This window comes from Oncorhynchus tshawytscha, linkage group LG24, assembly GCF_018296145.1.
Source record: "Oncorhynchus tshawytscha isolate Ot180627B linkage group LG24, Otsh_v2.0, whole genome shotgun sequence".
Taxonomy (NCBI): Eukaryota; Metazoa; Chordata; class Actinopteri; order Salmoniformes; family Salmonidae; genus Oncorhynchus; species Oncorhynchus tshawytscha.
The window spans coordinates 18,073,721-18,095,715 of NC_056452.1; the positions used below are offsets into that span (position 1 = coordinate 18,073,721).

Below are 21,995 nucleotides of genomic sequence, written 5' to 3' on the forward strand. Positions count from 1 at the left end.
TGTTGACGAGAGCTTTGGGGATTTAGCTCAACCTCTGAAGTGTATAGTGTGGTGTTGGGCAGTATCCAGATGTTTATATCGTCATTCCGTCTTTCTCTCACCCTGGGATTTATGGTATATCAGGCTTAGTACACAAGGGGGCGCCAAAAAACTCAAAAAAGCCCATTGGGCGTCTATTACCATAATGCTAACAAAATTAGCATAATGAATTAATAATGAATAATGAATTCCATGGCGGCTGCTAGCTAAATTTGCTAATGAGCGCAAACAAAAGTAAATTAATTGCAAAGACAAGTAATATAGCTCATAACTGTATTCATATATAGGTAGGCGCTACCGAATGTGGTGAGTTCGGACTTTAACAAGCAAATGTGAACAAGATACATTGTGCAAATGAACAAAGTTTAGATAACTGCAGTACTGGCTCTCCAGCAGTATGTCTACATGCTGTGTCTGTGTGGAGTCGCTAGGGCAACGGGCCTGCCTGCTCAGAGAAGATGGGGAGGAGCAGACGGGCCAAGAATGGAGAGGATAAAAAATGCAAGGAAATCAAGATGGCAGTGGCAGCTGTACAAATAAGTCATCCGAATGGCTTTGACGTCTCAAACACGGCAGAAAGGTATTACTTCAGCCACTTACTAAGAAAGCAAGTTAAACTAAACTAGGGGTCGTGTTAACTCGGAATTCTGCATTTCTTTCACTCAGGAAAAAAACGATATCTTGCTGCATTTTGTAAACGCAGATCTAAAATGCCTCTTATTGTAATTTCTGCTCGGCATCAGACTAAATTTGTGCTTCGGTTTTACTTCTCCACTCAGATAAGAATTCATGATTGGGCATTCAGCAGACAGCACTCTGACTGATGTGTAGCTACTTTTCCCTGGTACTTTTCTCGGTGTAGCCAGCCTATTTTTTTCCAGTATAGTGCAAGATTAACTTGAAGCAAAACAGTAGGAAATGTAGCTGGCTATATTCTTTCTATGATAGGCCTAAACATTAGAAATATGATGGTCTTTTTGCAAAAAAACCTTGCTTTTTCATTGTAAGCTCATTTACTTGTGTGGCTGCCAGGCAAATAGCGTTGTACTTTTGTCATCATCTGATGAAGATGAAGCAATTTTCTGCCGAATTCGTTGATGTATTTTCTGTGAAGAATAACTATAGTTGCACGTCCCTGATCACTCTGTTGAAGCAAAAAAACTCTTGACTTTCAATATAAAATGCGACCCCTGTCAATAGACAGCTGGACTCACCCGCTCCCGCTTTCTCCTGTTGTGCCATTAACAAACACACGTGACTGGCTCAACTGTTCTGGTGAACTACGGTAAGCTTCATAATGTGACCGGTGAAATGAACGCAATCTGCTTTATCTCATAAAGCATTGGACAAGTTGACTGCAAATATTGAAATGTATTGAAAAACCTCAAAGAAATTGTTTCAACGGTATTGAAAAACCATCATGTGGCTATTTCCAAATACCCCGGTATACGGTATATACTGTACACCGCCCAATCCTAGTATCGTGTCCACTTCCCTTTGTCTCCAAGCCATGTCCTCATGTTTACTCTAACTTACACTGAAAGAGGCACATTTAGATACAGTTGTAGATCATTTGTCTTGACTCAGTAGTTTCACGAAGTATTCTCTCCCATATTCCTCTACACCTCTGTTTTCCATGCTGACTGTGTGTGTGCACGTGCCTGTGCTTGAGCGTACACATACACAGCTGTTTTCCATGCTGACTGTGTGTGTGCACGTGCCTGTGCTTGAGCGTACACATACACAGCTGTTTTCCATGCTGACTGTGTGTGTGCACGTGCCTGTGCTTGAGCGTACACATACACAGCTGTTTTCCATGCTGACTGTGTGTGTGCCTGTGCTTGAGCGTACACATACACAGCTGTTTTCCATGCTGACTGTGTGTGTGCCTGTGCTTGAGCGTACACATACACAGCTGTTTTGACAGGGCTTGAGCGAAAACCAGCAAACTTCAATTTCAACTTCAACTAAATACAGTAAACTTTGAACACAGAGAGAGAACACAGGAAGCCGAGAGCGAAGTTATTTACTGTACATGGAAGTGTTTTTGTTTGTCTGTCTGTCTGTCTGTGTGTGTGCCTCTGCATACTAGGAATGGTAATCCCACCCCTCCCTAGAAAAGGAGTGTGGAGTGATGAGGGATTGGAGTGATGAGAGCTGATAGGAAACCATTATAATTCATTTCCAGAATGGTTTATTTCTGTATCCCCTCATAGCTGATGCATTAGGGCACTTAAGCTATATACGTCTTTTTGCGGCTACCTCAGCCATTTTAACATGCGTAGAATGGCATATTGCCTATTACGGGCAATTTTTCTCCTCCGCTTTGAAGATGCACATGTCTGTTTGCCGGCTTCTCTCCAACTCTCTAGCTAATTAGAGATGTTCTTACCAAACCATTGAGTTTTCTTCGCTTCACACTTCTTTGCCAACTCCAGTCTTTTCTTAACCTGACTACCCATCCACCAGGCCAAAACACCACGCCCACTAGTGTTTCTTTCCGGACATCTTGTAGAATGTGAACACATTCTGACCGCTCTGATTGGTCCCAGAAACCGCTGGGTTGGGCCTGAGCCAGCCGACCATGATGACGTTATCCAACTATGATAGTCTGATTGGTTGGAGACGATCCAATCGCTGATGAATTTGTTTTGTACAACAACCCTCACCGATTTCGAGGATGGCAGTTTCGGACAATGTGTCTAGCGATCGATAGAGCAGCGGAATGAAAATCAGGATGAGTCGTCAGGCAAGCCTTTTCTAGCACACAGACCAAACTCTTACCTGGCAATTAGATGATTTTGTGCTATTTCTGTAGTCATTCTGACCTTGTCAACACTTATTATGTAGAGGCAAGAAGACGGCGCTAAAACAGAATAATTACGGCCGTATGACAGCTTTATGGCAGTTTCTGACACTATGGTGACAGCGTGACATTTTTATGATAGCCTAGCGACAGCGCTATGACAGGAGTGTGAAGGCTTTTCGAAGAGAATGGGACACCAACATTTCTGTGAATGGGGATTGTAATAAATTACAAAAATGATAACGATGATTGACTGGATGCTATTAAACGTCGCTTCCACAGTGACTCTCACACACTTACCTGGTGGTATTTAATGCATTTAGAGTATCACAAGATTAGCAGATTAGCCGTATTAGCAAAGTGGCCACTGCTCGGAGCACGTTGATCTATTGTAAAGTCCCACTCTTACTAATAGTTCTATCAACCATGGGACTTAAGTCAAGTTGAACTTTGCACCTTTCCCAGGAGTAGACCATCCATAATGGAATTAGATCCACAAACCCTCTATTTTGCTGTCATGTATGACACATCAAATGTTAAGGTGGTTACTTCCCCCAAGCACAAGGCTGTTCAGTCAGTCGCTGAATGGCACAAGAGTCTCTCCACTCGCCTTGTCAACATGGTAATAGCAATGCCAGGCGCTCACCTACACCCAACTTGCTGTCGTTAAATGTTGCTAGTGAGACAACAAACTTACAGTACCAGTCAAAAAAGTTTGGACACACATACATTCAAGTTTTTTTTAAACGTTTTAAAAAATGATTTTCTACATTGTAGAATAATCGTGAAGACATCAAAACTGTGAAATAACACATATGGAATCAAGTAGTTACCAAAAAAGGATTAACAAAATTTTTTTATTTTTTTATATTTTAGACTCTTCAAAGTCGCCATCCTTTGCCTTGATGACAGCTTTGCACACTCTTGGCATTCTTTCAACTTGCTTCATGAGTTAGTCACCTGGAATGCATTTCAATTAACAGGTGTGCCTTGTTAATTTGTGGAATTTCTTTTCATGTTAATGTGTTTGAGCCAATCAGTTGAGTTGTGACAAGGTATGGGTGGTATATAGAAGATAGCCCTATTTGGTAAAAGACCAAGTCTATATTATGGCAAGAACAGCTCAAATAAGTAAAGATAAGTAACAGTACATCATTACTTTAAGGCATGAAGGTCAGTCAATCCGTTTCTTCAAGTGCAGTCCCAAAAACCATTGAGCGCTATGGTGAAACTGGCTCTCATGAGGGCCGCCACAGGAAAGGAAGACCCAGAGTTATCTCTGTTGCAGAGGATAAGTTCATTAGATTTAACTGCACCTCAGATTTGCAGCCCAAATAAATGCTTCACAGAGTTCAAGTAACAGTCACATCTCAACACCAACTGTTCAGAGGAGACTGTGTGAATCAGGCCTTCGTGGCCGAATTGCTGCAAAGAAACAACTACTAAAGAACACCAATAATAAGAAGAGACTTGCTTGGGTCAAGAAACACGAGCAATGGACATTAGACCGGTGGAAATTGGTCCAAATTTGAGAGTGATTGAGTGCGGCATCAGATGACCTGGCCTCCGCAATCACCCGACCTCAAGCCAAATGAGATGGTTTGGGATGAGTTGGAGGAAAAGCGAAGGAATGAAGGAAAAAGCAGCCAACAAGTGCTCAGCATATGTGGGAATTCATTCAAGACAGTTGTAAAAACATTCCTCATGAAGGTGGTTGACAGTGTGCAAAGCTGTTATCAAGGCAATGGGTGGCTACTTTGAAGAATCTATACTTTTTTGGTTACTACATGATTCCATATGTGCTATTTCATTGTTTTGATGTCTTCACTATTATTCCACAAAAACCCTTGAATGAGTAGGTGTGTCCAAACTTTTGACTGGTACTGTACATCTTCTCAAAAAGCTTGGCATATGTCTTGGAATAGTATACAATTCTTTATATTTTTGGTCTAAATCTATCCCTGACCGCCCCTGCGGTCCTCGAGGCATGTACTTTATTAACACTGCTGTAGAAAGCTGATTACTGAAATATGGTTCCCACATGGGAAAGACCAACCCCCTCCGCCCCATCAAACTCACCGCCTTCTCTGTGCCACTGTGACGCTAGAGATTGATCCTCCCCCCAGGCAGCACCCCTCCTAATGTCTCATATGGTGACAAATGAAGGTATTACTCCCCCTGCCTGAGTTTTTAATGGCTCCTCCAGCTCCAACAAGCCCATACCAGAGCAGCCGATTGGAACTGATGGAGAGTGGGGTCCTCCCACTGAAATGGATCTGTTATGCATCCGTAATGGCCTTATCTGAATATCGTATGTATTTCAATCTGAGGGAATATTCATCACCTGCCCCAACCAAAAAAACGCCAATTACCAATGATTAAAGAGCTCGTTAGTAAATCAGGCAATGGGATGATGGGGTGAGACGGCTCTTGACTTGACATGAAAGCACTGATTGGAATGAAGCCCCTCAATGGAACATGAGGTATTTCAGTGAAGCTTGGAATGTTGTTCATCTGTATATACACTGCATTCGGAAAGTATTTAGACCCCTTGACTTTTTCCACATTTTGTTATGTTACAGCCTTATTCTAAAATGGAATAAATTGTTTTTCCCCCTCATCAATCTACACACAATACCCCATAAAGACAACGTGCAAAACAGGTTTTTATACGTTTTTGAAAATGTGTTAAAAATAAAAAATTGAAATCACTTTTTATGTTTGTACAACTTTATTGGAGTCCACCTGTGGTAAATTCAATTGATTGGACATGATTTGAAAAGGCACACACCTGTCTATATAAAGTCCCACAGTTGACAGTGCATGTCAGCGCAAAAACCAAACCATGAGGTCGAAGGAATTGTTAGTAGAGCTCTGACACAGGATTGTGTCGAGGCACACATCTGGGGAAGGGTACCAAAAAATGTATGCAGCATTGAAGGTCCCCAAGAACACTGTGGCCTCCATCATTCTTAAATGGAAGATGTTTGGAACCATCAAGACTCTTTCTAGAGCTGGCCTCCCGGCCAAACGGAGCAATCGGGGGAGAAGGACCAAGCTTGGTCAGGCAGGTGAACAAGAACCCAAAGGTCACTCTGACAGAGCTCCAGAGTTCCTCTGTGGAGATAGGAGAACCTTCCAGAAGGACAACCATCTATGAAGCACTCCACCAATCAGGCCTTTATGGTAGTGGCCAGATGTAAGCCACTCCTCTGTAAAAGGCACATGACAGCCTGCTTAGAGTTTGTCAAAAGGCACCTAATGACTCAAAGACCATGAGAAACAAGATTCTCTGGTCAGATGAAACCAAGATTGAAACCTGCTCCAGAGCACTCAGGATCTCAGACATGGGCGAAAGTTCACCTTCTAACAGTACAACAACCCTAAGCACAAAGAGTGGCTTTGGGACCAGTGGCCCAGCCAGAGCCCGGTCTTGAACCTGATCGAACATCTCTGGAGAGACCTGAAAATAGCTGTGCAACGACGCTCCCCATCCAACCTGACAGAGCTTAATAGGATCTGCAGAGAAGAATGGGATAAACTCCCCAAAACAGGTGCGCCACGCTTGTAGGCGTCATACCCAAGTGGACTTGAGGCTGTAATCACTGCCAAAGGTGCTTCAAAAAAGTACTGAGTAAAGGGTCTGAATACTGACATAAATGTGATATTTCAGTTTTTTATTTGTAATAAATTTGCAAAAATGTCTAAAAACCTGTTTTTGTTTTGTCATTATGGGGTATTGTGTGTAGATTGATGAGTGGGGGGAAAAAACCATTTAATCCATTTTAGAATTAGGCTGTTTCGTATGTCATGACGTGGCCCTCTTTGGGTATAGCGAGTACCATCCCTCTCTCTCTCTCCCTCCTACACCCAGGTTCTGTTATCTCAGGTCGTAAATTCCTGGAAGAGACTCTCTCTTCCTGGCCAGGCAGTATAGAGATAAAGAGTTTCACAGTAGAACAAAGGAACTTCTTCTACATCACAGAACTTGAGAACTGAACAATATCCATGTTTTGGAGATGGTGTAAACGGTCGGTGGAGAAGCCAGCTACGACTTTGTCCGTTTTGTTTCATGTTGTGACCTCATTAAAGACAATACAGCCACATTACCATAACTCTGTTTATACAGGAGCCTGGGTTATGAGGTTTGCGTTATTGTATAAAATGTTATTGTATATTATTGTATAAAATGAATGAGTAAAGATGAAACTATTTGCGAAATTATGTAATGTGATTTTAAACTGTTAATGTGAGAGAATTGTATTCCCTTTAAAGTTTAACTCAGTCGTTGGCCCGTCTACCATGAGCACCGACATGATCTGGCTCATGGGACAGCCCTTTTCTACTGTTAGGAATAAAAAAAAACATCTGAAAAAATCCTCTTCAGACCATGCGTATCTCGATCACCAAGGGGGCAAAGGTTTGAGTAGAGACCACAAAAACCTCAGTATAAGCTAAGGTTGTAATGGTTGTTGAATTCCTAACCAAACCACATGGAGCATTGGCTACACTGTTGGAAATGGTTAAACGCTGAGACTATCGATCCCGACAGAATAAATGCAAATCTTAGATACTAACTACTAGTCTGCAGCTAGAAATGATGTTCCATTGGATGCGAAGACCGACAACTGCCAAAACATCTATTCTATAACAACATTTCTGAATGGTACTCTGAAGTATCCATTCTAACCACGAAAGACTTCAAGGAAGCAGAGAGAGTGATGCGTGGATGAACTTTCCAACCGAAAGACGGACGATTCCAACAGAGACAAAGACGACACACTGAGCGAAAATATTTATTGATTGCAATTTGTTCCGAATGAGTGAGTGTTCATGTGCAAAGGATTAGCATTTCAATTAATATGATTATCAACTGTGTAGGGATTCCTTTTATCTTTCCTGCCCAAATCAGTCCACACCCACTTTCCTTTGTCCACTAAGCCGTCATATCAGCTTAGCCCACTAGGGAACCTCCCCTATCATTTCCTTGTAACCATATCTACTGTTTGTTTATGCATTTCTGTGGTTATTTAGTTAGTTAGTAAATAAATGATTAAGCCAATTGGTGTATGGATGATTCATAGTAAAGGCTGGGTTTGTGCAGATAACCAACAATTTACAACGTTTGGAATGAGACTAATGTGAGGTAAAGAATAATTGATTCATTAGAAGACTAATTTATCAGATATTAGGAAAAGTATAACTTTGTAATCTGAAGATTTTCCTTGGTGCCCCAACATTCACATGATTAGTTTAATCACATAATAATAATTAGAGAATTGATTTGATAAAAAAGTCTTCACTTGAATGATGCCAAAGACACGACACGTAACAAAATGTGGAAAATGTCAAGGGGTCTGAATACTTTCTGAATGCACTGTAACTATGCTATACTTAAGCAAATCTGACCACCGGGGTCGTGGTCAGATTTGCCGAAAGTAGGGTGGTTTGTGGTATACGGCCAATGTACCACGGCTAATGGCTGCTTTGAGGATAACGCAGTGCCACCGACGTGACCCTCTACCAAAGACTGGGTTCTCCTTCTCCGTGGCCGACGTGAGTAAGACATTTAAGTATGTTAACCCTCGCAATGCTGCTGGTCCAGACTGCATTCCCAGCCGCATCCTCAGAGCATGCGCAGTCCAGGTAGGAAACAACACAAGGGTGCATGCTCAACCCCCTCCTGTACTCCCTGTTCATCCCATAACTGTGTAGCAAAGCACGCCTCCAACTCTATAAGCAAGTTAACTGACAATACAACAGTAGTAGGCTTGACCGAAAATGACGATACCGGGAGGAGGTGTGGGGTCTGGGAGTGTGGTGCCAGGAAAATAACCTCTCACTCAACGTCAACAAATCTAAGGAGATGATCGTGGACTTCAGGAGATAGCAGAGCGAGCACGCCCCTATCCACATCGACAGGACTGCAGTGGAGAAGGTGGAAAGCTTCAAGTTCCTCGGCGTACACATCACTGACAAACAGAAATGGTCCACCCACACAGACAGTGTGGTGAAGAAGGTGCAACAACCTCAGGAGGCTGAAGAAATGTGGCTTGGCACCTAGAACTCTCACTAACTTTTACAGATGCACAATTGAGAGCATCCTTTTCGGGCTGCATCACCGCCTGGAATGACTACTGCACCGCCCGAAACCGCAGGGCTCTCCAGAGGGTGGTGCGGTCTGCCCAACACATCACCTAGGGCAAACTACCTGCCTTCCAGGACACCTACAGCACCAGATGTCACAGGAAGGCCAAAAAGATAATGAAGGACAACAACGAGCCGAGCTACTGCCTGTTCACCCCAAATCATCCAGAAGGCAAGGTCAGTACAGGTGCATCAAAGCTGGGACCAAGAAACTGAAAAGCAGCTTCTATCTCAAGGCCATCAGACTGTTAAATAGCCATCCCTATCACATTAGAGGCTGCTGCCCTATACACACAGACTTGAAATAACTGGCCACTTTTATAAATGGAACACTGGTCACTTTACTTTATTATTATTTTTTTTTAAACATATTTTGCATTCTCATCTCATTTGTATATACTGTGTTCTGTTCTTCTGTATCTTAGTCTATGCCGCTCTGAAATTACTCATCCATATATTATATATTCTTAATTCCATATACAATACTATAGTCTACTAGGACCTATAGGTGGTATTAATACAGTACTCCTGCAGGCTTCATGTTTTTCTGCGAGAGAGTGCAAGCCTACGGCATTTGCCACTGATGGTGTAGGCTACCAGTCAGTGCAGGGAGTGAAGTATGGAGCTCTGTGTGTGTTTTTCAGCCAGGCTTTACACACACGCACACACACACACACACAGACCTTTAGGAGTATCATTACCTGTGTTTGTGTACGGCTGTCAGTCTAACCTGTGGCCTTTTCAGCTGTATTTGTATCCAAGTGTTAAAAATGAAAGGGGGAAGGAAGTGAGGAAGAAGAGAGGGGAGAGGGAAAAGAAGGAGAGAGATGCCCAGCTGGAAGCTGCTGTGTCCAATTAGAGGGAGTTGGTTGCTGGTACAAGTGTGTGCGTGCTTTCATGCTCACACCAGTGTAAGTGAGAGAGAGAGAGTGGGTGCTCGTGCAAGACTATATCGCACACCCAGCACGCACCCAGCCGCTCATAGTGAGAGAATTAGATTTGATAGACTAGGAAATCATAGTCATTCATTGATAAATCTATTATATTTTAGCACACTTTATTGTGAATAGCCTGGAGGCATGGATCCTGTCTGTCCTGCTGTGGGTGTTACTCGTCTTTCCTAAAGTAGACAGAGAGGACGGAGAGCTGTCTCTCTCTTTCTGCCTTCCTCCTCTTCTTACTCTCAATAGTACACTCAATATAGATGTGGACTCTTATTCATTCTGGTTGATGAGCCAAGCAGCCAAGCAGCTCTCAAAACTCTGACTGTAAATTCTGACTCACCAGCTCTTTATAACCGTTCCCTACCTATTCTCACATGTCCATGCTCTTTCAATCTCCCTCTCTTTCTCTCTCTCTACCCATCTGTGTCTCTACTGCTTTCTCCCTCTCTGTCTCCCTCGGGTCTCGCTCTGTCTTTCTCTCTCTCTACCTATCTATGTCTCTCTACTGCTCTCTTTCTACCGTTTTCTCCCTCTGTCTCCCTCTCTCTCCCTCTCTCTCTCTCCCTCTCTGTCTCTCTCTGTCGCTCTCTGTCGCTCTCTGTCGCTCTCTGTCGCTCTCTGTCGCTCTCTGTCGCTCTCTGTCGCTCTCTGTCGCTCTCTGTCGCTCTCTGTCGCTCTCTCTCTCTACCTATCTAAGTCTCTCTACTGCTCTCTTTCTACCATTTTCTCCCTCTCTGTCGCTCTCTCCCTCTGTCTTTCTCTCTCTCTCTCTACCTATCTGTCTCTACCGCTCTCTTTCTACCGTTTTCTCCCTCTCTGTCTCTCTGTCGCTCTCTGTCCCTCTCTCCCTCTGTCTTTCTCTCTCAATTCAATTCAATTCAAGGGCTTTATTGGCATGGGAAACATGTGTTAACATTGCCAAAGCAAGTGAGGTAGACAACATACAAAGTGAATATATAAAGTGAAAAACAACAAAAATTAACAGTAAACATTACACATACAGAAGTTTCAAAACAGTAAAGACATTACAAATGTCATATTATATATATATATATATATATATATATATATACACACACACACAGTGTTTTAACAATGTACAAATGGTTAAAGGACACAAGATAAAATAAATAAGCATAAATATGGGTTGTATTTACAATGGTGTTTGTTCTTCACTGGTTGCCCTTTTCTCGTGGCAACAGGTCACAAATCTTGCTGCTGTGATGGCACACTGTGGTATTTCACCCAATAGATATGGGAGTTTTTCAAAATTGGATTTGTTTTCGAATTCTTTGGATCTGTGTAATCTGAGGGAAATATGTCTCTCTAATATGGTCATACATTGGGCAGGAGGTTAGGAAGTGCAGCTCAGTTTCCACCTCATTTTGTGGGCAGTGAGCACTCTCTCTACCTATCTATGTCTCTCTACTGCTCTCTTTCTACCGTTTTCTCCCTCTCTGTCTCTCTGTCTCCCTCTCTCTCTGTCGCTCTCTCTCTACCTATCTATGTCTCTCTACTGCTCTCTTTCTACTGTTTTCTCCCTCTCTGTCTCTGTCTCCCTCTCTCTTTCTCTCTCTACCTATCTATGTCTCTCTACTGCTCTCTTTCTACCGTTTTCTCCCTCTCTCTCTGTCGCGCTCTCTCTCTGTCTCCCTCTCTCTCTGTCGCTCTCTCTCTACCTATCTATGTCTCTCTACTGCTCTCTTTCTACCGTTTTCTCTCTCTCTGTCTCTCTGTCTCCCTCTCTCTTTCTCTCTCTACCTATCTATGTCTCTCTACTGCTCTCTTTCTACCGTTTTCTCTCTCTGTCTCTCTGTCTCCCTCTCTCTTTCTCTCTCTACCTATCTATGTCTCTCTACTGCTCTCTTTCTACCGTTTTCTCTCTCTCTCTCTGTCGCTCTCTTTCTCTGTCGCTCTCTCTGTCTCTCTCTGTCTCTCTCTCTCTCACATACACAAACACACACACATATTTTAACCTCCATGGCTGTGTGTGTTCTCTTGCAGAGGGCCTGGCTGTGGGTGTAGGGTTTGGAGCCATAGGAAAGACCTCATCTGCCACATTTGAGAGTGCCAGGTAAGAAAACAGAGACTTATACCACAACTGCCTTCCATACCTGTGTTCCAACACTGTGTAGATATCACCTTTGTCACCATATCACCCAGGCCCGAGTCTACACTTTTGGTTAATGTGACCTATGTTTATGGCCACAGCTCCTTTAGGATTTAGACGCATCTGGTTAATGGTTCGACCACGATCAGATGCCCTTGCTTTAGGTCTCGGTCATAAGAGCCTGGGATTTGATGTGTGCGTGCGTTTATCTGTGTGTGTGTCATCATAATCCTCCCTCACATACCATGTGATCAGTAGACAGGAGCATCACTTGTTCCTCCTGTTGAGAAAGCACTGTTTACTCTGTGGGGATGAGGAGGACAAAACAGCCCGTATTTGTGCCTTGCTGCTCTGCTTTGTCTGGGCCCCGGCTCTCTGCTGTGTGCTGCTACCACCTGGTGGACACCACTGGTACTCCATATTTAATTTATAAATAATGCATGAGCCTCCGAGGATGACAGTGGAGGCTCCTCAGAGGAGGAAGGGAGAACAATTTAAAAAGTTATCATTTTTAGATTAAACTATACTAAATATAATCACGTCACCAAATAATTGATTAAAACACATTATTTTGCAGGTAAGGTCTACTGTAGCCTTAATGGCACTCTGTAGAGTAGCACCATGGTGTAGCTGGACAACAGCTAGCTTCTGTCCTCCTCTGGGTACATTGACTTCAATACAAAACCAAGGAGGCTCATGGTTCTCACCCCTTCCATAGACTTACACAGTAATTATGACAACTTCCGGAGGATGTCCTCCAGCCTATCAGAGCTCTTGCAGCATGAACTGACATGTTGTCCACCCAATCAAAGGATCAGAGAATTAATCTAATACTGAAAGCATAAGCTACAGCTAGCTAGCACTGCAGTGCATCAAATGTGGAGAGTAGTTTTGAGAAGAGAGAAGCAGTTTTGAACAAATTAATTTCTTCCAAAATGAAGGAGAAGCAAGAGACCGAATTTATTTATTTATTTTTTTCGTTTCACTTACTTAGCTAGCAAATGCAGCTAGCTAGTTTAGCCACTCAAACACCCTGCTCAAACAGAATGATGCTATGTTGCCTAGCTGGCTATCACTATCCAACACAACACTGGAACTCAAAAAGAAAGGAGGACCAAGGCACTCTTCATATACTTAATTAAAACGCCTTTATTTGTATGGCATGTTCAATAGAAACAAGGTTTTAAAAATCCGACGCGTTTCGTCTGCATCGCCTTCGTCAGGGAGTACAAAGAAATTATACAATGTTCTCTTTTGAAAAGAAAGAGGACATTGTCAAAAGAGGACATTGTATTATTTCTTTGCACTCCCTGACGAAGGCCATGCATCGGATTTTTAAAACCTTTTTTCTATTGAACATGCCATACAAATAAAGGCATTTTAATTAATTATATGAAGAGTGCCTTGGTCCTCCTTTCTTTTTGACGACCAATTCACCCCTTTTACCAAAGGGCACCCATCTACCAAAATGTAGTATTGTGTACCTTAGTAGCGCTTCCCTTCCTCCTCTTTCTACAACACTGGAACTCTTCCAAGTCAAGATAAGCTTTGATTTGACAAATTTATTGCCAACTGGGCCCGTCGGTGTAATGCTTACTGATTGTACACTAACTTTACTGTGTGATTGTAGTGGGTTTACTAAGGCATTAGTTCTATTAGCTATGTTGACTAGGACGTTACTTTAGTTAATATAGTGACAATGATGTAGGCTGTGTGTAGCAGTTATGGTTTGGAAAGTTTTTTTCACCTGGTCACATATAGTTGATGTGTTGTGCATTGAAGTCCACTGGTGAAGGGAAAAGGTGAGAAGAGGAGAGTGTGTAGATGTGAGAAGGAATACAATGTGGCTGCTATGAAAGTGAACTGTGTTTACATGTGATCAGGGGTGAATTCATTCGATTCTGTTGAAATATATTTTTTAAACGGAATTTGTCCAATAGAAACTCTCTTTTGCAACTGTTGGACTAATGATTACACCCGAGATAGCTAGATGCAGGCAAGAGTGTGCAAGGCGGTATTGAATGTCACTGTCTGTCCATGTCACTGTGTGTCACATCGAATTGGTCTCTTGACCTGTGTGCACCTACGTTGTAAACTTTCATTAATAGGCTAGGTTGTAGCAACCTCATGATGGGTATAGGGAACATTAGAGTATCATGTAATAGCCTAAACCTATCGCTGTTAGATTGAACTGGGTGAATGGAATGTGAATGACAGTCATCCAATATGCTGTAATAGAAATAAGGCCGTGCTCATGAAGAAAAGAAAATTGAAGGGCATTGACCGCAACTGGAGTGAGCATATCTATTTGTCTGTCCGCGCATGCATACATCTGTCCATCTGTTTGTTGGTGTCTGTGCATGTTTCACCTGCTTGTGTGTGTGTGTGTGTGTGTGTGTCTCCATGTTTGTGTGTCTGGGTCTGTGTGCGCATGCCTGGGCATGCATTTGTGTGTGTCTGTTAATGGTTCGATTGAGAGGCGGGAAGGAGGGGAGCGGGATTCCAGAGGAATGTGTGGAGATCGCCCTCCAGATGCGGACTAGCCGCTGGTCCGCTCGCTCGCCTTTTCTCTCACGCTCTTTCTCTCGCTCGCTCCCTGTCTCTCCTAGTGAAAACCTCTCTTGTCCTCTGGTAGCTGTGTTAGCTCTCCTTCAGGTGCAGCTCCTCGGTTTATGCTTGGCTCAGCCCTGACCTCTTTCTCCTTGATGTGTTCTAGCAGACCCTCTTCACAGGAGGTAGAGTGGACGCCGTGAGCAGGTCCATCCCAGTGGCTTTGCCTTTCTCCAGCTGCAGTATAACGTGTGTGTGTGTGTGTGTGTGTGTGTGTGTGTGTGTGTGTGTGTGTGTGTGAGCTGTCAGCCAGAGGAAAAGGGTGGTGGTCAGGTAATGTAGTGATTTAAAGCTGAGGAAAACAATCCCAAATGTATTTGCTTTTTTTATTCTTTGAGGCTACATTCTTTCACATAATCAGTGGTATTACAATTCGTTTCTACCTATCTTAACCCAAGATGTTTTGGGGGACAGTCAATGAAAGTCTAAATGTAGGATTACAGCATGCCTATTTGTGTGAATTGTCTGCAAATTGAGTGTAAAGTGGCCTCTTGTGCACAGCCTCTTAGAGTGTATTGTAGTCATTAGTGTGAATAGGAAGAGAGTCAATCAATCAAATGTGGCTAGGAAAAACTCCCTAGGAAGAAACCTAGAGAGGAACCAGGCTATGAGGGGTGGCCATTCCTCTCTTGTCTGTGCCGGGTGGAGACAGAACATGGCCAAGATGTTCAAATGTTCATAAATAATAATAATCACAGTGGTTGTAGCGGGTGCAACAGGTCAGCACCTCAGGAGTAAATGTCAGTTGGTTTTTCATAGCCGATCATTCAGAGTATCTCTACGACTCCTGCTGTCTCAAGAGAGTTGAAAACAGCAGGTCTGGGACAAGGTAGCATGTCCGGTGAACAGGTCAGAGTTCCATAGGTGCAGGCAGAACAGTTGAAACTGGAGCAGCAGCATGACCAGGTGGACTGGGGACAGCAAGGAGTCATCAGGCCAGTAGTCCTGAGGCATGGTCCTAGGGCTCTGAGAGAGAGAGAATTAGAGAGAGCATACTGAAATTCACACAGGACACCGGATAAGATTGGAGAAATACTCCAGATATAACAGACTGACCCTAGCCCCCCGACACAAAATATTGCAGCATAAATACTGGAGGCTGAGACAAGAGGGGTCGGGAGACACAATACCCCCGGAGAGGGCCAAACAGGCAGGTTATAACCCCACCCACTTTTCCAAAGCACAGCCCCCACACCACTAGAGGGATATCTTCAACCACCAACTTACTATCCTGAGACAAGGCCGAGTATAGCCCACGAAGATCTCCCCCATGGCACGAACCTAAGGGGGGGCGCCAACCCGGACAGGAAAATCAAGAAAGTCTTTGTCACTGCAGCAGACCCAGTCAGTCCAATAGGGTTTCTGTTAGCCGGATTTTGGAAGATCACCAAAATGAAAAGCCAATAAATTATAATTTCGAAATAATGCTTTTCAGCCTATTAATTGATGTATATGCATTTGAGCTGTCATGTTTATCGGGTGTCAAACTCATTCCATGGAGGGCCTAGTGTCTGTGGGTTTTTGTTTTTTCCTTTCAATTAAGCCCTAGACAACTAGGCACGGTGAGTTCTTCACTAATTAGTGACCTTATTTCATCAATCAAGTACAAGGGAGGAGCGAAAACCCGCAGACACTCTGCCCATCTTGGAATGAGTTTGACACATGGTCGATAGCAGGGTTCCCCAACTTGCGGCCCGCGGGCCGAATGTGGCCTGCAGGGTTTTTTATTTGGCCCCCTAAGTTTTTTGTTGTTGTTGAATTTTCATTGTTGGACATAAGACTGTAAAAACACCAAGAATCTGTTCCAAGTGATTTTAATTTAGGAAAAATGTTCTCAACTATTCCCACGCATAATAGAGAATCTAAGCAAGGTTTGAAATTATTATATTTTGGTGAAACAATATATCTGTTTGGTCTTCTTGCAATCAATTTGCAGTCTACAAATTATTTGTAATTATGTTCCGGCACCCCGACCATCCGCTCAATAAAAAATTGTTCTGATACTGAACCTAGTCGATCCCTGGTCTATAGGTAAATTTGCATAATTTAGAAGGAGCTAAATTGGTGCTTGTGTATTTTATTTTGTCGTAATGTATCTTATTTATTACATGTGCAACGAATACAGATACAGAAATTAGTTTGAGCCAAAGCTTGAGAGGTGTTGCATGTTCCTGTTCCTGCTGGAGTGAGACATTCTTTTATAAGCCCAATTATTGTGCAACCATTATAAACTCAGTTACGTGTTAAAATAGGTTTTGATGGCCATGATTTAAAAATAAATGCTATTTTTATTTTTCAACTGGTAATTGAAGCAGCGATAGGCAGGCTTTCGCGCGTCAATCACCACTTTGCAATGTGAGCTGAAGGCAATAAGCATTTTGCAAACATATACTTAATTGTTCGAAACCTGAACGTTTAAACTTCATATTACCATGCATGTCTTACCTTGTTTCAAAGTAGCGTGGAGGCAATTATTTCATAAAGACTTGTGCCATTGAAATAAGTAGCCTATTTCTATCATGTTCTATTGGTTTTAAATCCGCTTTCTGTCTTTCATTGTCCAGTAGCCAAAGGCACCATTTTGGTCATATTAGCAACCCATGCTGTTGCGTCTTCAGATTTCCCATCTTTCAACATATCAAACAGATATTTTCAACTGTCACATGAAACCGCTTGCAGGGGCAGTTATTTGACAATGGTGTTTTCCGCTAATCACATTATGGAACGAACTGTTGCGTGTAGCCTCCTGCCGTGCGTGCATTGCTGCATAGCTATAATGTGAAGAAATATTTGTTTATCAACATTTTTTGCTAAATGTTTCGGATGTATTGCCTCAGCCTCAATTATTTTTGAAGTTAGTTTGATGTACTGGTTGTTTCTATCGTTCCACAACTGTCTCAGAGTCTATTTCTTGCACAGGGCCCGGTTTCCCAAAGTCGTCTTAAGGCTAAGTTCATCGTTAGAACCTTTCGTAGGAGCATCGTTAAATCTCTGAGCTGTTTCCAAAAATCCTCATAATTAACATCGCACTTTAAAATGCTCAATCTTATGCCGGCCAAAGATTTGAGGAGAGAAAGCTGATCCGAGAGCAGCGCTCCCTTTCTTTCGATTCATACAACCAGTACAGTATTGACACATGCTCCAACGAAGCACTTAGCAAACGTTCTCTCTGCGTTGTGTTTTGGGAAATGCATGTTACGTCTTCGGCCGTTATAGGAAAGATGCATCGTTAAAACACTCGTAAGCCTATGTTCATTCGCTATCGGGAAACCAGCCCAGAACGACAAGCTGACCAATAGAAGAGGTCAACTTTTCTACTTATGGGGGATCGTAGATTTTTCTGTTTGTTGCTCGTCTCGTCGGCTGAGGAAAAGTCAATGTGGACAGTTATTCTAACATCTTCATAGTGAGCATCAGAATTCGGTAAAAAGGACGTATACCACTGCATCCTTGACTTGCACGCTCTGTTAAATTACATTTAGATTGTGGTAATTCATCTTATGTCGGTCTGAGCACTGTGTCTGGATGCCATAATCAGGTTACGCACCCCAATGCATATGGGTCCGGTAAATTTGTTTAAACTTCCGGTAAATTAAAATGCTGCTGGTCAAATGTCCGGTGCCACATTTTCCTAACAGGACCCTGACACACTCACACACACACATAGTAGTCCAAACCACAGCATTCCTGTGCTGTTGGCTCAGTCCTCTGGGGTCTGCAGAGGTCCGGCCCTCCCCAGCAGAGAGCCCTCTGAGCTCGGTGGGTTTAGCACCACTCTCTCTCTCCGTCTCTCTCTGCCTCTACCCCCATCTCTCTCTCCTCTGCCTCTCTCTCTGCCTCTCTCTCTCTGCCTCTCCTCTCTCTCTCCTCTCTCTCTCTCTCTCTCTCTGCTCTCTCTCTCTCTCTGCCTCTCTCTCTCTCTCTGCCTCTCTCTCTCTCTCTCTGCCTCTCTCTCTCTCTGCCTCTCTCTCTCTCTCTCTGCCTCTCTCTCTCTCTCTGCCTCTCTCTCTCTCTCTGCCTCTCTCTCTCTCTCTGCCTCTCTCCTCTCTCTCTCTCTGCCTCTCTCTCTGCTCTCCTCTCTCTCTCTCTCCTGCTCTCTCTCTCTCTCTCTCTGCCTCTCTCTCTCTCTCTGCTCTCTCTCTCTCTGCCTCTCTCTCTCTCTCTCTCTCTCTCTCTCCTCTCTCTCTCTCTCTGCCTCTCTCTCTCTGCCTCTCTCTCTGCCTCTCTCTGCCTCTCTCTCTGCCTCTCTCTCTCTCTCTGCCTCTCTCTGCCTCTCTCTCTCTCTCTCTCTCTCTCTCTCTCTCTCTCTCTCTCTCTCTGCTCTCTCTCTCTCTCTCTCTCTCTCTCTCTCTCTCTCTCTCTCTCTGCCTCTCTCTCTCTCTCTCTCTCTGCCTCTCTCTCTCTGCTCTCTCTGCCTCTCTCTCTCTCTCTGCCTCTCTCTCTGCCTCTGCCTCTCTCTCTCTGCCTCTCTCTCTCTCTCTCTCTGCCTCTCTCTCTCTCTCTCCTCTCTCTGCCTCTCTCTCTCTGCCTCTCTCTCTGCCTCTCTGCCTCTCTCTCTCTCTGCTCTCTCTCTCTCTCTGCCTCTCTCTCTCCTCTCTCTGCCTCTCTCTCTGCCTCTCTCTCTCTCTCTCTCTCTCTCTCTCTCTGCTCTGCTCTCTCTCTGCCTCTATCTCTCTGCCTCTCTCTCTCTCTGCCTCTATCTCTCTGCCTCTCTCTCTCTCTCTCTCTGCCTCTCTCTCTCTGCCTCCTGGATTGGCCAGGGCAGAAATGGGCTGTTTTCAGACTACAGTCTAGTCATAATATAGCTGTCATAATGAACCCAATATGGAAAAAGTACTATACTATTTGGCATGAGATATGGAATCAAAACAGAATCATGCCTTACTGTGAAAACCTTTTGATATTTCTGTAACATTGAGCTCATGCTCTTCCTGTTAGCTGGACGGTTTTCCTGGAGCAGAGATCAAAGCCATTGTGACTCGCTGCATCCGGGTCCAATTGAACTGAATCGTCCCCTATGCCATTTCACACACACAAACAAACACACACACACACACAGGTGGCTATGAGGGCCGGAGTGCAGCCAAATCCTGCCGTTATTACAGATGTCAATGAGATGTCAATGAGAGGGAGGTATAGGGTGTTGGTGTGCATGGTGTTTCACTCCTTCACTAACCACTCGGCTCTCTTTCTCTCACACAGCACAAGAATAGTGTCTTTATGAAGTCAGGTTCCACTATGGCACTCAGGCCCTCTTAAAGCAGCTGACAGATGTTTGATACGCTGTAATTCACACTGCTTATAACACATTTGCACAGTCACTCAACAGGCATTCTTTTAAGAAGGACTTGTGTGTCTGGCAGTAGATTTTTAGTGTACTGTACAGTCTCCCCCTGACAGGCCCCTCAACCAATGCTGTTAGTTCCCAGTGCTGGGCATAACACTTCTATAGACTGGGCTGAGATCATTTAGACAGCCATCCAATGGCGTGTGTGTGTGTGTGTGTGTGAGAAGCATGCCTGTCCTGATAGGTGAGAAATGGTTTGACACTCCTGTCTTCTCTTTCCTTACGCTCCTCCAATAGCCTCCTCAGCAGCCTCCTCCTTAGTTTATACCTTTCTTTGGGGCCATTCACATTTCTGCAATATTGAGTGTTCTGCTGTTTATAACCAACGTGTCGCTGAGGTTCGTGGACTTCAACGTGTCGCTGAGGTTCGTGGACTTCAACGTGTCGCTGAGGTTCGTGGACTTCACCGTGTCGCTGATGTCCGTGGAGTTCTCCGTGTCGCTGAGGTCCGTGGAGTTCTCCGTGTCGCTGAGGTCCGTGGAGTTCTCCGTGTCGCTGAGGTCCGTGGACTTCTCCGTGTCGCTGAGGTCCTGTCCGTGACTTCACCGTGTCTGAGGTCCGTGGACTTCACCGTGTCGCTGAGGTCCGTGGACTTCACCGTGTCGCTGAGGTCCGTGGACTTCACCGTGTCGCTGAGGTCCGTGGACTTCACCGTGTCGCTGAGGTCCGTGGACTTCACCGTGTCGCTGAGGTCCGTGGACTTCACCGTGTCGCTGAGGTCCGTGGACTTCACCGTGTCGCTGAGGTCCGTGGACTTCACCGTGTCGCTGAGGTCCGTGGACTTCACCGTGTCGCTGAGGTCCGTGGACTTCACCGTGTCGCTGAGGTCCGTGGACTTCACCGTGTCGCTGAGGTCCGTGGACTTCACCGTGTCGCTGAGGTCCGTGGACTTCACCGTGTCGCTGAGGTCCGTGGACTTCACCGTGTCGCTGAGGTCCGTGGACTTCACCGTGTCGCTGAGGTCCGTGGACTTCACCGTGTCGCTGTAGCTTCAGAGTTTTAAGGGAAGGAGAGCGAGTAGAGTGCAAGACAGGGAGAGAGAGACAGAGAGAGTATAGACAGAATGAGGTCTAAAGAGAGAGAAATCCTCAGAGGTAGAACGAGTGAGAGAAGTACTGTAGAAGGTAGAAAGAGGAGAAAAGGAGGAAGGTGAAGAAGAGTGACTAGAAACCCAGTGAAAGTGGACGAGGTCAGGTAGACAGGCAGGCGGTGACATTATCTCAGCCTGTCAATGTCATTCTGGGTGGGATGTCAGAGGACATTGTGTGGCGCTCCAGACTGCTGAGAGCCTAGCGGTGTGTGAGGGCTGAGGGGGCCTCTACAGTGAACTGTAGGACGACTGAGCGAGAGATCCCCAAGGACTAACACTGGAGGTCGATTAATGTAGCAACTATGAGATGGGTTGGAGAGTAGCACTGTCACTTTAAGCTTGCTGCATGCTGACTGGCTTAGATTGATAGATTTGTATATTGGTGTCTATGTGTACTGTGGGTGTTTCTCAATATGTGTGGCAGGCCCCCAGGTGGCGCAGTGTTCTAGGGCACTGCATCGCAGCGCTAGCTGTGCCACCAGAGACTCTGGGTTCGCGCCCAGGCTCTGTCGCTGCCGGCCGCGACTGGGAGGTCCGTGGGGCGACATACAATTGACATCGGGTGGTGTAGGTGTCCTGGAGGGCAGGTAGTTTGCCCCCGGTGATGCGTTGTGCACACCTCACTCTGCCTTACGGTTGTGGGCGGAGCAGTTGCCATACCAGGCAGTGATACAGCCCGACAGGATGCTCTCGATTGTGCATCTGTAGAAGTTTGTGAGTGCTTTTGGTGACAAGCCGAATTTCTTCAGCCTCCTGAGGTTGAAGAAGAGGCACGCTGTATGTGTGGGTGGACCAATTCAGTTTGTCCGTGATGTGTACGCCGAGGAACTTAAAACTTACTACCCTCTCCACTACTGTCCCGTCGATGTGGATAGGGGGGTGCTCCCTCTGCTGTTTCCTGA

The 21,995-nt window shown here is 44.6% G+C and overlaps 1 protein-coding gene across 2 annotated transcripts in view; it reads left to right on the forward strand.

Annotated features, from left to right (window-relative positions):
- LOC112223514 (zinc transporter ZIP11) overlaps positions 1-21,995 on the forward strand; it is a 132,433-nt gene that overhangs the window by 96,371 nt on the left and 14,067 nt on the right. For both annotated transcript variants that reach the window (XM_024386569.1, XM_024386570.1), the window contains exon 7: positions 11,941-12,010. In XM_024386569.1, coding sequence (XP_024242337.1) covers positions 11,941-12,010 — 70 coding nt within the window. The remainder of the gene's footprint in view (positions 1-11,940; positions 12,011-21,995) is intronic.